At 26.4% G+C, this 14,650-nt stretch overlaps 3 protein-coding genes across 5 annotated transcripts; all 3 read left to right on the forward strand.

Moving 5' to 3' along the window:
* Window positions 1-3,227: 3,227 nt before the first annotated feature.
* LOC149891059 (uncharacterized) lies at window positions 3,228-3,842 on the forward strand. Its single transcript, XM_090083593.1, has one exon. The coding sequence runs from the start codon at window positions 3,228-3,230 to the stop codon at window positions 3,840-3,842; it is 615 nt and encodes a 204-aa protein (XP_089939719.1).
* Window positions 3,843-3,940: 98 nt separating this feature from the next.
* On the forward strand, window positions 3,941-6,018 carry LOC145202393 (zinc finger C4H2 domain-containing protein-like). Of its 3 annotated transcripts, none has more exons than XM_080075317.2 (4): window positions 3,960-4,156; window positions 4,391-4,562; window positions 4,781-4,952; window positions 5,710-6,018. In XM_080075317.2, the coding sequence occupies exons 1-3, from the start codon at window positions 4,080-4,082 to the stop codon at window positions 4,949-4,951; spliced, it is 420 nt and encodes a 139-aa protein (XP_079931443.2). In that variant the 5' UTR covers window positions 3,960-4,079; the 3' UTR covers window position 4,952; window positions 5,710-6,018. The 3 variants fall into 3 exon arrangements, with proteins under 3 accessions (XP_079931445.2, XP_079931443.2, XP_089939720.1); XM_090083594.1 differs by having other exon boundaries at window positions 4,021-4,161; XM_080075319.2 differs by lacking the exon at window positions 4,781-4,952 and having other exon boundaries at window positions 3,941-4,156; window positions 5,710-5,971.
* Window positions 6,019-6,313: 295 nt separating this feature from the next.
* On the forward strand, window positions 6,314-14,537 carry LOC145202392 (suppressor of fused homolog). Its single transcript, XM_090083588.1, has 11 exons — window positions 6,314-6,491; window positions 8,406-8,540; window positions 8,842-8,978; window positions 9,650-9,792; window positions 10,265-10,350; window positions 10,463-10,535; window positions 11,019-11,206; window positions 13,311-13,469; window positions 13,698-13,836; window positions 13,974-14,042; window positions 14,300-14,537. The coding sequence occupies exons 1-11, from the start codon at window positions 6,391-6,393 to the stop codon at window positions 14,372-14,374; spliced, it is 1,305 nt and encodes a 434-aa protein (XP_089939714.1). The 5' UTR covers window positions 6,314-6,390; the 3' UTR covers window positions 14,375-14,537.
* The last annotated feature ends 113 nt before the right edge of the window (window positions 14,538-14,650 follow it).

The following is a 14,650-nucleotide window of genomic DNA, read 5'->3' on the forward strand; positions in this document are numbered from 1 at the left end:
CTTTCAGAATAATCATTTCTTTTATTTCTATAAAGTTTTTTTTTTCGGAAAAAACCTGACAAAGTTTATTTTCCATAAAAAAATCTTTTGTTCGGATACTTATTTCTCTCACTGTATCACATTATCAACTAAACAGGCAGATTTTGTTCTATTAGATTCATGATTTACGTTTTACGCACTAAAACTGCAGCCAAGCTTCTTAAATGAAGACGTTTCTCACTGGCCTGAATCTGGAGCATATCAAGCTTCAATCACTAATATTTAAGCAATAAATGTCATTAATGATTATGCAGAAAGAAGGATTAAGCTTAGCAGCGACGTACTATGAAGCGAAAAGCTAAAAAAGTGGCCATAAGTGGAATTTTTTAATACACCATTTTTTTTCTAATAAGTTATTAGAAAAAATATCAAATGATAAGAAAAATATATATTTTGGTTCTTTAATGTCTACTATCCTAGTCAGAGAATTGGAACAATAATTTAGTAAAAACGTTTATTACTTTACAAAATTTTGAGTTTTGGCCGCTTTTTGACCATTTCGCTTCACTGTGCGACGTTTTAATAGCTGCCAAGAATGAAGCAGTGTACCAAAACAAATTGCAAGTGATCGAAAAGGATCGTCAAAGGCAACCAGATTTAAGAAAATCAAGCTAAAGTTAGATTAGCAACTAACTATGCACTGTAAACTATTACTAGTGTATTTTTAACTTTACTGACAATAAGTAAGAACTAAATAACTTAATAAAAATTAATAATATAATGTTTTCCAGCTGTTTTTTTTTGTTATAATTGTCGCGTAATACATTTTTCGCTATGTTAATCTACATACAAAGCTTTGCATCAATGGAGGACCCCTTAAACATTGACTTAGAAAATTGAGATTTCACGCAAAAGCTTAAAACATTATTTAGAAAAAAATTAACTTAGGTACAGTCAAAATTTTTAATGTTTACAAAAACATGGGGCGTTTGATACACCCTAGTGTCTATAGATTCATTTTCTTTTAGGACTGACATAATTTAATTGGTAACATCAGTAACTCGATTGCTTTCTGAAACTACATGATCAACAGATTTGATTTTTTGAAAGAAAACTGTAATAGTGCTCCAAACCTCTACGGTATTTAATTCTATGCACTAGAGCTAAATCTGTTCTCCATCAAACTGTAAAAACACGCCAGTTTTTTTGTCTTTATCACTATGCAACTTAATCTCTCACTCTCCTTAAAACATCCTTTGTCTTTTTCTTTTACTAGAATCGATTATAGTCTGTGATGTTAGGAGGTTTAGATCTTTTAATACTCCAAATCTTCTTCTTCTTCATCTTCTTCTTAATCTTCTTCATCATCTTCTTTTTCATCTTCTTTTTCACCTTCTTCTTCATCTTCTTTTTTATTTTCTTTTTCATCTTCTTCTTCTTCTTCTTCATCTTCTTCTTCATCTTCTTTTTGATCTTCTTTTTCATCTTCTTCATCTTCTTCATCTTCTTTTTCATCTTCTTTTATCTTCTTCTTCATCTTCTTGTTATCTTGTTGTTATCGACTTTGAAAAATCGATTAGTCGATTTAATAGCTATGGGCTTCCTACTAATCGACTAAAAGTCCATTTAGCAGGGTTCTTAGCTTACTGCATGTAGCACCACTTTATTAGTATGTTTCCATTTTCTTATTATAGTTAAAGTTGATGCTTTTTAAAACAAAATGTAAAGTAATGTGTCATGTTACTCAGTTAAGGATGCGAAAAAGTTTTATAAATCTACCAACCTAATAGACTGCCACCTCTAATAGATTAGATTAGTTATACAACATATAGATTAGATGAATTGATATAACAACAGCATGTGTTACATACCATCTAGTTTTTTTATTTACTCTCTCAAAGTTTTTTTTGTTTCATAGCTCCTAAAAAATAAATGGTCAAGCAATATTAAAGTGTGTGATTATAATAAAATTTTTTATTCAAATACTGTATTTCGACTTAATCGACTTTTAGTCGACGTAGTCAATTTTAAAGATGTATTAGTCGATTTTGGTCGACTTTGAAAAATCTATTAATCGATTTAGTCAACAGTCGAATAATTTCAAAGTCGTAACAGCACTACAAATAATACGAACTCTCTAAATAACTTAAAAAGATAGTTTAAAACTGAGTCAGCAGTTGAATGGCTTCTTTCTTTTTTACCTTTTACGCAATAACGTGAAAAATGAAGTCTAAAATTTAGCTTTAATAAATTACGAGATTAATATAGAGGGGCACATTAGTGCCTCTGTATATTAAGAGCCTCACGGACCTTTCGATCAAATTTTTTTGTCTCTACTTTAAGAGTTTTAGTTAGACAAATCCTAAGTGGAAAATAAAAAATAGACAATGCGAGTCAAGAAATAAAAATGATTATCTCCACACATTATTGGTTAGGACCACTATTGCGATAGACTTAAATGTTTTCAAATGACCCTTAGCAAGAAAAACTAGATTTAGTGGCGAAATTGCTATTGCGCTGCTGAATTCATTTCTCTCTTCTATAGTATCAGTTTTGAAAATATATAGAAAGCGTCCACCTCTACAAAATGGTAGACCGAATGACAACAGCATTTTTAATTGGATGTATTTCTCCATTTTTAATATTAATTTAGTAGATGATTAAGACTTAATTACTTCAGTTTTAATGTCACATCAAAACCAAACACAAAAAATTTAAGCTCTAAGAGACTTTTACGTTCGAATTATTCAAATGGCAAACATAACGCAGCATCAGAGCTCAAATCTATGAATTTTAATCCACGCGGAAGGTTGCAAGACATTGCTATGACTACTTTGTATAAATGCACTTCATAAAAATTGTACACTCACGCAAGCACACATACGCAAGCACACACACACATACAAGCACACACGCAAGCACACACACACGCAAGCACACACACACACTCACCCACCCGTCACTCTTCATTTTAAAAATATTTTTGAGTCAATGTTGTTAAGCAAATAAGCATGATGCTACTACTTAGAAAATGCGTAATTACTTGACGTAGCAGAATACTATAAACAATTTTTTAGGCCCTAGATCTTCGTGCCTGTTAATATTGTCATTATTTTTGTACATTCGAATATGTTATAGTGATTCCATACAGATATATATATATATATATATAATATATAATAACTTTATATTTGTATATTTAGAATTAATACAAATTAAATAAAATAAATCTCATATATTGTTTGAAGATGGATATTTTCACCTTTGAACAGACTATAATAGATGACAATATTCACAAATTCAAGATTTTTAATGGCAGTAGGATTTTAAAATATAATCAAGTTATAAATCTACTGATTGACAGTTATGATTTTAGAGTATTTTTTATATGTGGTTTAAATAACTCAACAATGAAACCTTTTTTCTTTGAAACTCCTCCTGTAAACTATGAAATATTCCATACAATTGATTTCGAGTTTGTTCTAGTTAAAAGTAATGCACTGGAAAATGTTAAAGTAGATTCTAAATCATTTAGTCAATACTTTTCAAGCTCACAAGCTGTTACAGTTTTTCCAAACCTTGGAAAAGATGCAAAACTAGTTGTGCCTTGTCCTATTGGTAGTGCAGATTTGTGGTACTATGCACATTTTGCAAGTTTCTTAGAGTTTGGCTGTACTGACCAGGTTGAACAACTCTTAAAAGAAGCTGCTTGTGCAATGATAGAGGAGATTAAAATCAAGCATGATAAATTTACATGGCTATCTACATCTGGTTTAGGTGTTTCATGGGTACACATTCGATTGGACTCAAATCCAAAGTATTATAATTATAAACCATATAAAATTATAAATAAGAATTTGTAATTGTTATATATTTACAATATGATGCCAATTGAAGGAGGTATGTTATTGATTTTTTTTTTAGAGATTTTATAATAAAAATTACACTCAAAGCATGCTGCTTAAAAATCTAATTTTGAAATTTGAATTCACATTTTAAATGGGAACTGAAGAGGCTGCATTATATGACTCTAAATAAGTATTTTTTGATTAGATAAAAATTGTAATATTTAAATTTTTCAATATCAATTAAAATAAATCATGGAATCTGATGATAGTGAAGAAAGTGGTATTGAGGAAGGAATGCTTTTAAACTTGGAAATTGTTAAAGTTATTCGGTAAGGTGTGTAACAAATCAGGGGTTTTTTTTTCTTGATTAAAATTTACACTAGAGAATGATTTAAAGCATTTACAAGTTTAGATTTTTAGTTTCACATCTTGATATACAAAGTTATTCAAAAATTTCAGAAATTCATACATTTTTATGTTAAATAGAATTTAAATCTAACTTTTTTGAATTTATTAAAAATTGAACTAAATTAATCAGCTACTTTTTTAAAACAAAATTTAAGGGAGAAGAGTAAACGGCTTGCTAACCTTCAATCACAAGTGTTTGTCAATATTGAAGCAATAAAAAGAGAGAAGACAAATTATATGGATTGTAAAAAGCAGCTTGTTTTATTAGGACATGAAAAAAGACTTCATGAAGAAGCTTTGATGCAAATTGATAATGATTTAAAACAGGTAAGTTCACATGTTTGTCAGCCAAGTCTTGTGTATTTGTATAGTAGTTAACTAGATAACCAGCAAGTTAGCTAGCAAGTCAGCTCGCCAGTTAGCTTGCAAATTATCTATGTAAGAGTTAACTTAATATATTATCACAGCAATTAGCTAGTGCTATATATAAAAAAGATGAGTAAATAGGTAATTTTTGCTACCTAAACTCAAAGCTTTATGTTCAGTTGCAATGGTTTATGAAGTGTTCAGAAACAGAGAGTGTTAAAGCAAAAAATCGTGCTCTCGACCTCCTGGATGAGTTCAAATCTTTAAAAGATACAGTAAATGATACAAGAGCTTCGATTGGACTAGAGTTGATACCTGAGTTGAAAGATATTGATATACTATACACTTAAAGTAAGAATTACTTAAATAGTAAGTACAAATAATCTGACATCTACAGGGCTGTCTTCAAAACATGATATCTCTCTGTGTTTTCATAATTTTAAAATCAATCCTAACAAGATAAAGTTTGAGTTTACTGGCATTTATCTTAAGTAGTTAGATTTAAATGTTATACATTGGTTAACATTTAGTAATATAATTATAATAATAATAAAGGGTTTTATTGCATTATTGCAATAGTTGCAATAATACAATAAGACTCTTTGGATTTCCGCTCTAGAAATAAAAATGCAAATAACAAAAGTAAACATGTTTTTTGAAATCATTTTTTGCAAATTTAGAGAATACTAACAGCAAAGATTAATAGACACAAAGATTTGACCAAGAGGCTATATATATATATATATATATATATATATATATATATATATATATATATATATATATATATATATATATATATATATATATATATATATATATATATATATATATATATGAGGCTTGAAATGCAAAAAAAAACTTGTAAATTATAATAAATTGGTGATCAAAATGGCACATAAAATTACTTAATGAATAATAATTTATTGTTTATCAAGTGATCAAAGTTTCTTTCCTGTATAACTTATAGTAAAAAAGAAAGTATCCAGAAGGTTCATGTGCTAAAACAGCTCTGGATATGTAATAATTATTCAAAGTTTGAAATAGTAAAAGTTGTAATTAGTAAGATTTCTAAAGGTTATATTTAAAAAATTTATTTTTCTTACAGGAAAAATATTGCTGAATCAGAGTTGGATCTGCAGAAACTTGGTCAAAATAGCAGCACCCAAAAAGTGTTAGATAATGGTTATTTAAGTGACTTATGTTAAGATTTTACTGGATAATAAAAGTTAGATAAAGAAAGAAAAAAATAATAATAAAAAAAAGGAAAGATTTTTGCAACAATTTATGAGCTTTTATAATTTTCTTATATGCTGGTTATTGCAATAATTAGTGTATTGATTTTTTTACATTGTTTTATACAAAGTGAAGATTTGTATTTTCTTCATCAACAGTGACTTACAAAAAGTCTCAATCACTTACAAATTTTTTCCTTTTTTCTAATCTAATATTGAGAATTTATTTTGAGATTTAAAACATAATCAGTAAGCATATATTTTTAAATTTATTTTAAAGTTATTAAAACAAATTTTTATAATTAGTAATGTAAAATATAAAATGTTTTCAGTTATTTAAATATAAGCGTAAATGTTCAAATAGTCTCAATCAGAAAAATGTTACACAATAAAATGTACAACTATTCTCAATCAGATTACCAATCTATTAAATTGATTTTATTGTTGAAAAAAATTATTAGCAATATTTTCTTCATAAGTTAAAATTACTGATAAGAAATGTTTTCCATACAGGTAGAAAATTTTATTGATATGATAAAAAAAATTCAGGAAAAATGTCAACACCTGCTGGATTGTTTGCAATATATAATGCCTTACGAAAAATTTATCCAAATCAAACAAACCCACTTCAGGTTTCTGCATTAGTGAAATACTGGTAGGAAACTTATTAGTTTAATTGTTGTATAATTTCATGCTTGTATAAATATGTGTAAAAATCATTGATGCTATATATTCTTTTCATATATGACCAGGTGTAAAAAACCACACCTTAGAATGTGACTAGAATTTAAGAAATATACTTATCATTAAAACTAAATATTATAATAATTTCTGTTTTGTCCTTGTTCATTATTTTTTCAATAAATTAGCAATTAATTAGATTAAGGTGTTGATTTTTAGTAATAAGGTGATTTTTATAAAATTTATTTCTAATATCTCTAATTAAAATGCTTAAACTTTTTGAAAATAATTATGTTATGGAAAAAGTTATAACAACAAAATGCCAAAATAAGTTAAGCATCCTTATTGCAAAAAGCTACCCCTTTCTAAAGAGTTTTTATAACCTATTTTAATTCTTTTGTTTTTAAAAAGTTTATACCAGTTTTAAAAATGTAAAAAGAAATTAATTCACAACTTCCTGCGCTGTAGATATTGTAAAAATTGATTAAATCAAATAATAACAACAGCAAAATTTTCTAAAGAAAATAAGGTCCTGCAATAAAAATAGGAAAGTGTAAAATAATAGAAGACCTATCTGATTCCAAATTATAAGAACGCACAATTCTTGTGATTTGGAATAAGATAGTTCTCCTTTTTGTTAGAAGAGGGAAAAAAAAAAGATCTTTTCTCTAAGAGTCTTCCCAAAAAGTTATATTATACTGGGAAAAGGGAAGCTTCTTAATTGCACATCTGGAAAAGAAGAATACAACATCATAAGTCTATTGACCACTGCTAAGGACAAAGAAGCTGGAAGTTTACTGAAGAATATCTGAGATGATAGTAGACAAAAACATTTACAATATAATTAAATCTTGGAGAAAGCAAGTAGCATAATCTGATTTTTAATGATGAAGTGAATATTGAAGTAGATAGCTGCAAAAATTAGCTGACACTCCAGACTGGATTGGCATTGAAAACTTGGGTCTTGGCCCAGAAAAAAATGTTTCAAAATAAAAACCTTGCTTAGTAAATTAAAGTAATAAAAAGAGTTAGAAAAACTTACTAAAAAAAAAAAGCATACCAAAAGCTTATTGAAAAGTGTTTAAAAAACTATGGAGTATTACTAGTTATTAAAAAGAGTTTTAAAAACTTGCTAAAAAAAAAAAAAAACTATGTAGTATTACTCTTTTATTGCTCTTTTTGAACTTTCCAAAATCATTTGAATACTTTTGAGTAAATTTTTTGTAGTTTGTTTTCTAATCTTGGATACTTTTCTGAATATTTTTAAATCAAAACTTAAAAAATATAATCTAATACTGTAAACTAAAAATAAACTTTAGATCAAAAAAATAATATTTTTTATATTTTGTAAAATATAAAAAATATTATTTTTTTGATATAAAGAAAAAAAAATATCAAGTATAAAAAAAATTATCTCTCCTTTTTTCAACTTAGAATAATATCCATTAAATACTTTGCAGACAATATCAATTGTCTCCACTGTGCTAGAGTGGTTTATCAGAAAGATTACATGCTTATCAGTTTAAATTTTCAAAGGACTTTCCAAACTAGCAATAGCAATCCAAAAACAATTAGAATTAATGATCCAAATTAATTTAAAAAATTATTTGCACTTATTATTCTATCAAAACATAAAAAGGAAACTTTTAGCTTCTTCATCTCCAAAACTCCATTTCATATAAAAACCCTGAAATTTTGCCAGAAGCAGCACCAGTATCCTGGTGTTCCATTATTCACAAATCATCCCTAATAATCTGTTAACATCCAACTCTGAGGCTTTCTTTTTTATGAAAAATAATATACCTGTAAATGTTCACAGACATAAATACTGTTTTATTAAACAAAGCTACAAACTGATTGTTCATACCTTTTAAAATAACAATACTAGGTTAAATGGACCAGATCCACTTGATTATATAACTATGTACTCTAATGCTGGTGACGCTCGGTTAGGAATTCCTCCTCATTGGCATTACATTAGTTGTGGTTTATCAGATTTGTATGGGGATGGTAGAGTTCATGAGTAAGTTGATTACTCATCTAATTTGTATTTTTATTTCTTTTTTTTTTTTTTAAAAAATTGTTTGATTCTTACTTAATATTTTCACGTGCTTTTGAAAAAAGATAGGCAGCTCCTATAAAGATTTTCCTGAAATTGCTTTGATTTTCTCTGGTATAATTTTTTTATTAGGAGATTCTTTTGTTATTTTTTTAAGTAATCTTTTGTTACAAAAAAGTTACATATAAAAAGTTTATGAACAACTGTTGGAACTTTTTTTGACAACAAGAAATATTAAAATGTTTTAATTTTTGAAATAAATTAGTGTTACTGGTAATTATGGCATAAGTGGCTTTGGCTTTGAACTAAGCATGCGTTTAAAACGTGAAATTGGAGAAAATTCCCCTCCAACTTGGCCTGCTGAACTCATGCAATGTTTAGCCAAGTATGTTTTTAAAACAGGTATGCAGCTATTTTTCTGCTTTTTTATACAAAGCTTGTTTTTAGTAACAATTTTATTAACAATAAAAATGATCATAAATTTTTTAGTCTCAAAAAGTTATATATGCATATCACCAAAAATGATATTTAAAATTAGTAAGTTTCACTATTCCATGCAATTTGAGAACTGTTTTTGAACTGATTCATAAAAATCATTTGATATATTATAAGTTTTTTATATAATAATAAGATTTTTTTTTTTACAGTAGCTGCTAAACAGATGTTCTTTATCTAGAGCAGAATTAATTCTGATTTAAACAATATTAGATTTCATTTAAGACCCATCTAGTCCAGAAAAAATAAAGCTTCTTAAATAATAACTCTGTCAAATTTAAGTGTAAAAAATTTTAAGATTGTTAAGGACTTTAAAATTTTCAAATTAAAAAAGCAAGATTGTTAAGAACTTTAAAAATTTTAAAAGTTATTTTAGTAAGGAAAAATTTGATTTACAAAGAGGTTTATGACTGTGTGCATTATTATAAACCAAGAGACATGAGTGTAAAGGAAATGTGATTTCATCCTGAGTGGGTTTAATGTAATAGAGGTGGTAAAATTAAATTAAAATATTTTATTTAGATGTAAAGTTTAGTTAGAAATATTTTAAAAAAATAGTTTTTAAAATTTTTATGTAGAAACTTCATTTTGCAGTGGTGACCACATTTCATGGCATCAAGCTCTTGATGGTAAACACAATTTTATTGAACATATGCTGCTCACCTCTGATCCACAACTTCCACAACTCCATACTCCTTTTGGATCTGTCAATTTTGTACAGGTGATGAAAATACTTTTTTTTTTTTGAATTTTTTTTGAATGTGTGAAATCCTAGAGGATTTTCAACTTAATAATTGTTGAAAATAAAAGAAAGTTCTCTTAGTAGCAACTTTGAAACTACTGCTGAATCTAATAATCTTTTGGATTATGTTTTCACTTTTGCAATGTAAATACAACCTATGTTATTATATTGTCAAACTATATTATTATTGCAAGTGTGTTTTCTGATTGCAGGAAGAAAATTTATTTATAAACAGTTTGTGAGTTTATAAAAAATGATTTAAAAAATTGCTTTTAAAAAAGAGAATATAAAAGTTGTATTAAAAGAACATCTCACATTTTTATAATTTTAAATTAGTTAAGCATATATTTTAAATAATAGATAAATGGTTTTTTTTTGAAGATTAGAAGATGCAAAGAAATGCTTCTTAATTTCAAAGAAAGATTTTTTAAACTGTAATTCCCATTTTTAGATAGTGGGAATTAGTGCAGAAGAACTTTGTGCTGCCCAGCAATGGAATGGTGTTGCTATTATTAACCTAATGAAACAGATACCTGCGTATGGTTACTTTTTTAAAAAACACACATTTAAATTCATTTAAATATGCAATTATAATAAGTCATTTACTACAAGCATAAAGTTTACATTTTTTAACTTTTATTTTAAAAAGTGCTGGTGGTCATTGGTTGTTAACTGATATGAAACGAAGTGAAAGTATTTTCACTTTTAACCCAAGATTATTGGTATGATTATTGTTAAAGTGATTTATTATTGTAGTTCTGTTGTGAATCTATTGTTGCATAAAATTAAAAAAATAATTTTTCTGCAACATTAATCCTCAAAATTTTTGTTTTCTATGGAATTTATAATAAAAAGTAATTATACAATAAATAAAAAATCTCCTCATTTATTTGTAACTTAAATAACATTTATGCATTTGCTCCTCTCTTTCTTTTGTACAAGTAAGCAGAAATAAGTATAAAGATCATTTAAAAGTTTCCTTTGAAATTAAAAGTCAAGAAAGTTTTTTATCGGAAAAAAAGTATAATATTGATTTTAATCTTGTCATTTTTAATCTTATCATATTTAGTCTTTTTATCATTAATCTTACTTTCAATCTTGTTGTACTTAATCTTATAATAATAATTGTTGTTATACTTTTTAAGTAAAAACTATAATTAATCTATGAAATATAATATTTAAATTACTTTTTAAATTCTTTAAAGGATCTAGTAGAAGTAGGTATTAATGAGGAAGGTTCAGATTTAAGTGGCGTCAGTGCAAACTGTTGGTGGTCTGAGTGTAGTAAATCAACTATTTATAGAGCAGCTGCGCAAGCCAACAATTACTGTAATAATGCTGAACGTCCTGTTAGTTCTACATTGTCTGTAAGAGTTCGAAGTTCATTAAATAAGTTAGTTGACTTTTTAAATACTAATAGTTATAATGATGAAAATCTTCTACATCCTGTGCAGCTTGTACCAAATATAATAATTGTTTTTTTGTTTTTTTGTTTTTTTTTTGCAAAAAAGAAATTTTTGATCTATTTTTAAGAAGTGATGACTTAGTTCTCCAGCTTCATAAATTTTTGCATTTGCTTACCTTTTATTGTGTACTGGTGCTAGTTTATTACTTCTGACAATTTAAAAGCAAACAACCACCATTTTCAGACTTTAAGATTAGATTTAGTTTTAAAATGTTTAAAATCAAAAGCTTCTGAACTATGGGGCTTCCCATTTAGTTTCTAAGTGCTTATACAAAAAAATGCATAAAAATGTTAAAACAATTTTGTTTATGTGATCAACACACAGTATTTTCTGAAAAACTGCTGAAAATATTATTCATATCCAATCCATATGTAGTTCTTTCCAAAATAATGATACTTTTGCTCATAGCTTTATAAAGTTATAAGATAAGAACTAATGAAGATATTATAAATATTTTTTTTTCAAAGTATTTACAATAATATCTTCATTAATTTATTCAATCTAATATCACAGTATCATATTAATACAAATAGTTATAATACAAAATGAAAAGATAAAGGAATATTTTTTAAAGTAGTACCTGTTTTTTTAGCTAGATTGTTGCAAATTTGGTTATAACTCTTTTTCGAATGCTTCTCTTTCTTGTTTCAGGCTATGAATCAAATTTAGATTGGCCTTGATTAATTATTTATCAACTAGATTTAAGTTAAATCAAGCCCCAATATAATAACTCCCAATAGATGTGGTTGGATTTAAATCTGGTATTCAAGATGGCAAAGGGATTTAACTTGTTTCATTTTTTTATCAACCTTTTTTTTAACTACAAGCTGTGTGGGAAGTTACAACATCTTGAAAAACTGTTACTATTAGTTCTTATCAAACAGTATTTCTGCTGATGAAATGATGCAGTTCTCTAGGAGTGTTGGTTGATTCAACCCATATATAGGGTGTATAGAAACTTGGTATTTGGGGCTGCTTTGATCTGTATGAAATAGACTTTTATAAAAATTATTTTTATAAATTCATGAAAGTTTCATAAAATCAAAGCAGCCCCAAATACCAAGTTTCTATCACTTGTAACCACAAAATAGTAAAAAGTTACTGTGCTTTTAAGAAAAAATTTTCTTAATGAAAAACCTTGTTCATCTGTTTATTTCTTTGAACTTTCATCACTAAAATTTACTTGTTTGCACTTTTCTCTGTACCAAAAAATTTTCTTCTTGAAGCCTTAGTATATTATGACTCTTTTAGTTAACATCAGTTTTCTGAAAGATGTTACCAATTTTACTTCTATGTAAAACGTTTCTTATTGTACTTGAGGAAATTACTGATTTATTAGAACATTATTAGGGTGTAAATGAGAAATGAAGGAAAATGGATGATGCAGAAAGGTAACAAAAAATTACTTATGGTGAGACAGAAGGGACATAATGAGTTAAATAAACCATTTTTAACAAAGACTTACAGAAGTAATGAACTGACTTTGTTATATTTTGCATACCAAACATAAACAATAGTCAGTAAAAATTAATAGAGATTTTTGCTTTTTTAAGTTTTTAAAAGTATTTAAGAAACAGTAAGCTAGTTAATTGACCATCTAAAATGTTATCCTAAGCCAGAAAATAATATTTTATAATGAGTTTTTTTATGCTCCACTTTTAACAACTTTTTTAAAACACTTTTTTAAAGTAAATCTTGTTTCTGCAGTGAACTTTTAATATGTGAAGTGTTAACCACAGAAAGTATTACCTTATACATTCAAAGGTTAACTGACTCACCTTAGGTATAAAATAACAATTTTAAAATTAACTTCAAAAAAGTCAATTTTTATTGACTTTTAAATAACTTTCAAAGGTATTAATTATAAGCAATATAAATACTATATTGATGATCACAAAAAACTTTCATTTAATAGTAGTTTCTTTTTTGTATTATAGTTTTTTTATTTTGTTTTCAAACAAAGTTGATGTTTGTGATTATAACTATTTCACTTTAGTTTTGGCTAATTTTTTTTTTTTTTTTTTTTTTAAGTAATCGTCAGGATCATGGAGAACATATGGATGGTGATACACCTAGTCGAGCTTCAAACTACAGCTGTGTTAGTGGCTTACTTACTGCAACACCTATTCAAAATGGTATTCAGCTTCGGTTTAATTTAGAGGCTGCAGCTCTGTTTCCACTAGCTATTAGGTAAAAAATTATCATGCATAAGCATTGATAACTAATGATTTTACATGCTTATTTAAACATTTAATGATATAAATACTTTATTTAGTATTTATATTATTAAATGTTTGCATATAAGATTTTCTCTAAGCATCAAAATGCATCAGTCATCATAAATTTAAAAAATATATTCTTGAGCTTAAGAAAATAGTGTTTTTTTAATGACTTTTACAACTTTTGTTTTAAATATAGAGGAAGGCTGGCACATGGGCGTCATTTTACATTTAAAAGTGTTTTAAGTGAATTAGCAGTTACATTTGTTACAAGTGATGTGCTTGGTTCAAGTGTTGATGAGAAAAATCCATTTGCAGCCATTCAATCATGGCTTCAGGTATGGTATATGCCATTTTAATTCTGCATCTTAATTAAATTTAAAGTTTAAAGTATTCCATTATTCTTTCTTAAAGTTGATACTGTAATTAATTCTAAGCAATTTTAATTATTCTTAATAATCCATGTTATATATAGATTTTGGTTCCTGACAGCTTTCTGGAAGTTTTAGTACATGATTTTGAAGAGTTACAAAGACCTCATGAAGTAGTTTTTTTTAGTAATTCATACTTCAGCTTTTCATATATATATATATATATATATATATATATATATATATATATATATATATATATATATATATATATATATATATATATATATATATATATATATATATATATATATATATATATATATATATATATATATATATATATATATATATATATATATTGTACATTAATGATAATATTACAACACAATGGGATTTAAGTTAATATAAATTTCAATTGTAATTTTAGTTAAAGTTGCCTCGACTTTATGTTTGGCCTGAGCAAAATCTAATGATAACTGTAGTGGATGATGGAGACAACTAGGAATGAATAAACAAATTTCAGTTGCCTTTTGCTTTATTTTATTTTTGTAACTTGTTTTTATTCCTTTGTACATAATTATTTGTACATTTTTGTACAGTTTTATATTATCTTTTGAAAATTATGGCTTTTTTATTTAACATAAATCTATATTGGTTCTGTGAGTTAATTTTCATGTTTTTATTCAATTATTTTTGTTCTATTTTAAAATACTAAGAAACTTCTATTATCATTTTGCTTGTTTTTTTAGTAGGCTATGTTAATTAAGAAAGGTAATAA

Source organism: Hydra viridissima, unplaced genomic scaffold (genome assembly GCF_058129835.1).
Source record: "Hydra viridissima isolate aposymbiotic clone 2 unplaced genomic scaffold, HvirCarnegie_v1 scaffold_3, whole genome shotgun sequence".
Taxonomy (NCBI): domain Eukaryota; kingdom Metazoa; phylum Cnidaria; class Hydrozoa; order Anthoathecata; family Hydridae; genus Hydra; species Hydra viridissima.

What these genes read in the sequence shown, in the direction of transcription:
- LOC149891059 (XM_090083593.1), top strand. Translation starts at nt 3,228, where the DNA reads ATGGATATTTTCACCTTTGAACAGACTATAATAGATGACAATATTCAC.
- LOC145202393 (XM_080075317.2), top strand. Translation starts at nt 4,080, where the DNA reads ATGGAATCTGATGATAGTGAAGAAAGTGGTATTGAGGAAGGAATGCTT. An exon ending in GAAATTGTTAAAGTTATTCG is followed by an intron (nt 4,157 to 4,390) that starts GTAAGGTGTGTA and finishes ACAAAATTTAAG; the next exon opens with GGAGAAGAGTAAACGGCTTG. An exon ending in TTGATAATGATTTAAAACAG is followed by an intron (nt 4,563 to 4,780) that starts GTAAGTTCACAT and finishes CTTTATGTTCAG; the next exon opens with TTGCAATGGTTTATGAAGTG.
- LOC145202392 (XM_090083588.1), top strand. Translation starts at nt 6,391, where the DNA reads ATGTCAACACCTGCTGGATTGTTTGCAATATATAATGCCTTACGAAAA. An exon ending in CTTTTAACCCAAGATTATTG is followed by an intron (nt 10,536 to 11,018) that starts GTATGATTATTG and finishes AATTCTTTAAAG; the next exon opens with GATCTAGTAGAAGTAGGTAT. An exon ending in AGTTACAAAGACCTCATGAA is followed by an intron (nt 14,043 to 14,299) that starts GTAGTTTTTTTT and finishes TTGTAATTTTAG; the next exon opens with TTAAAGTTGCCTCGACTTTA.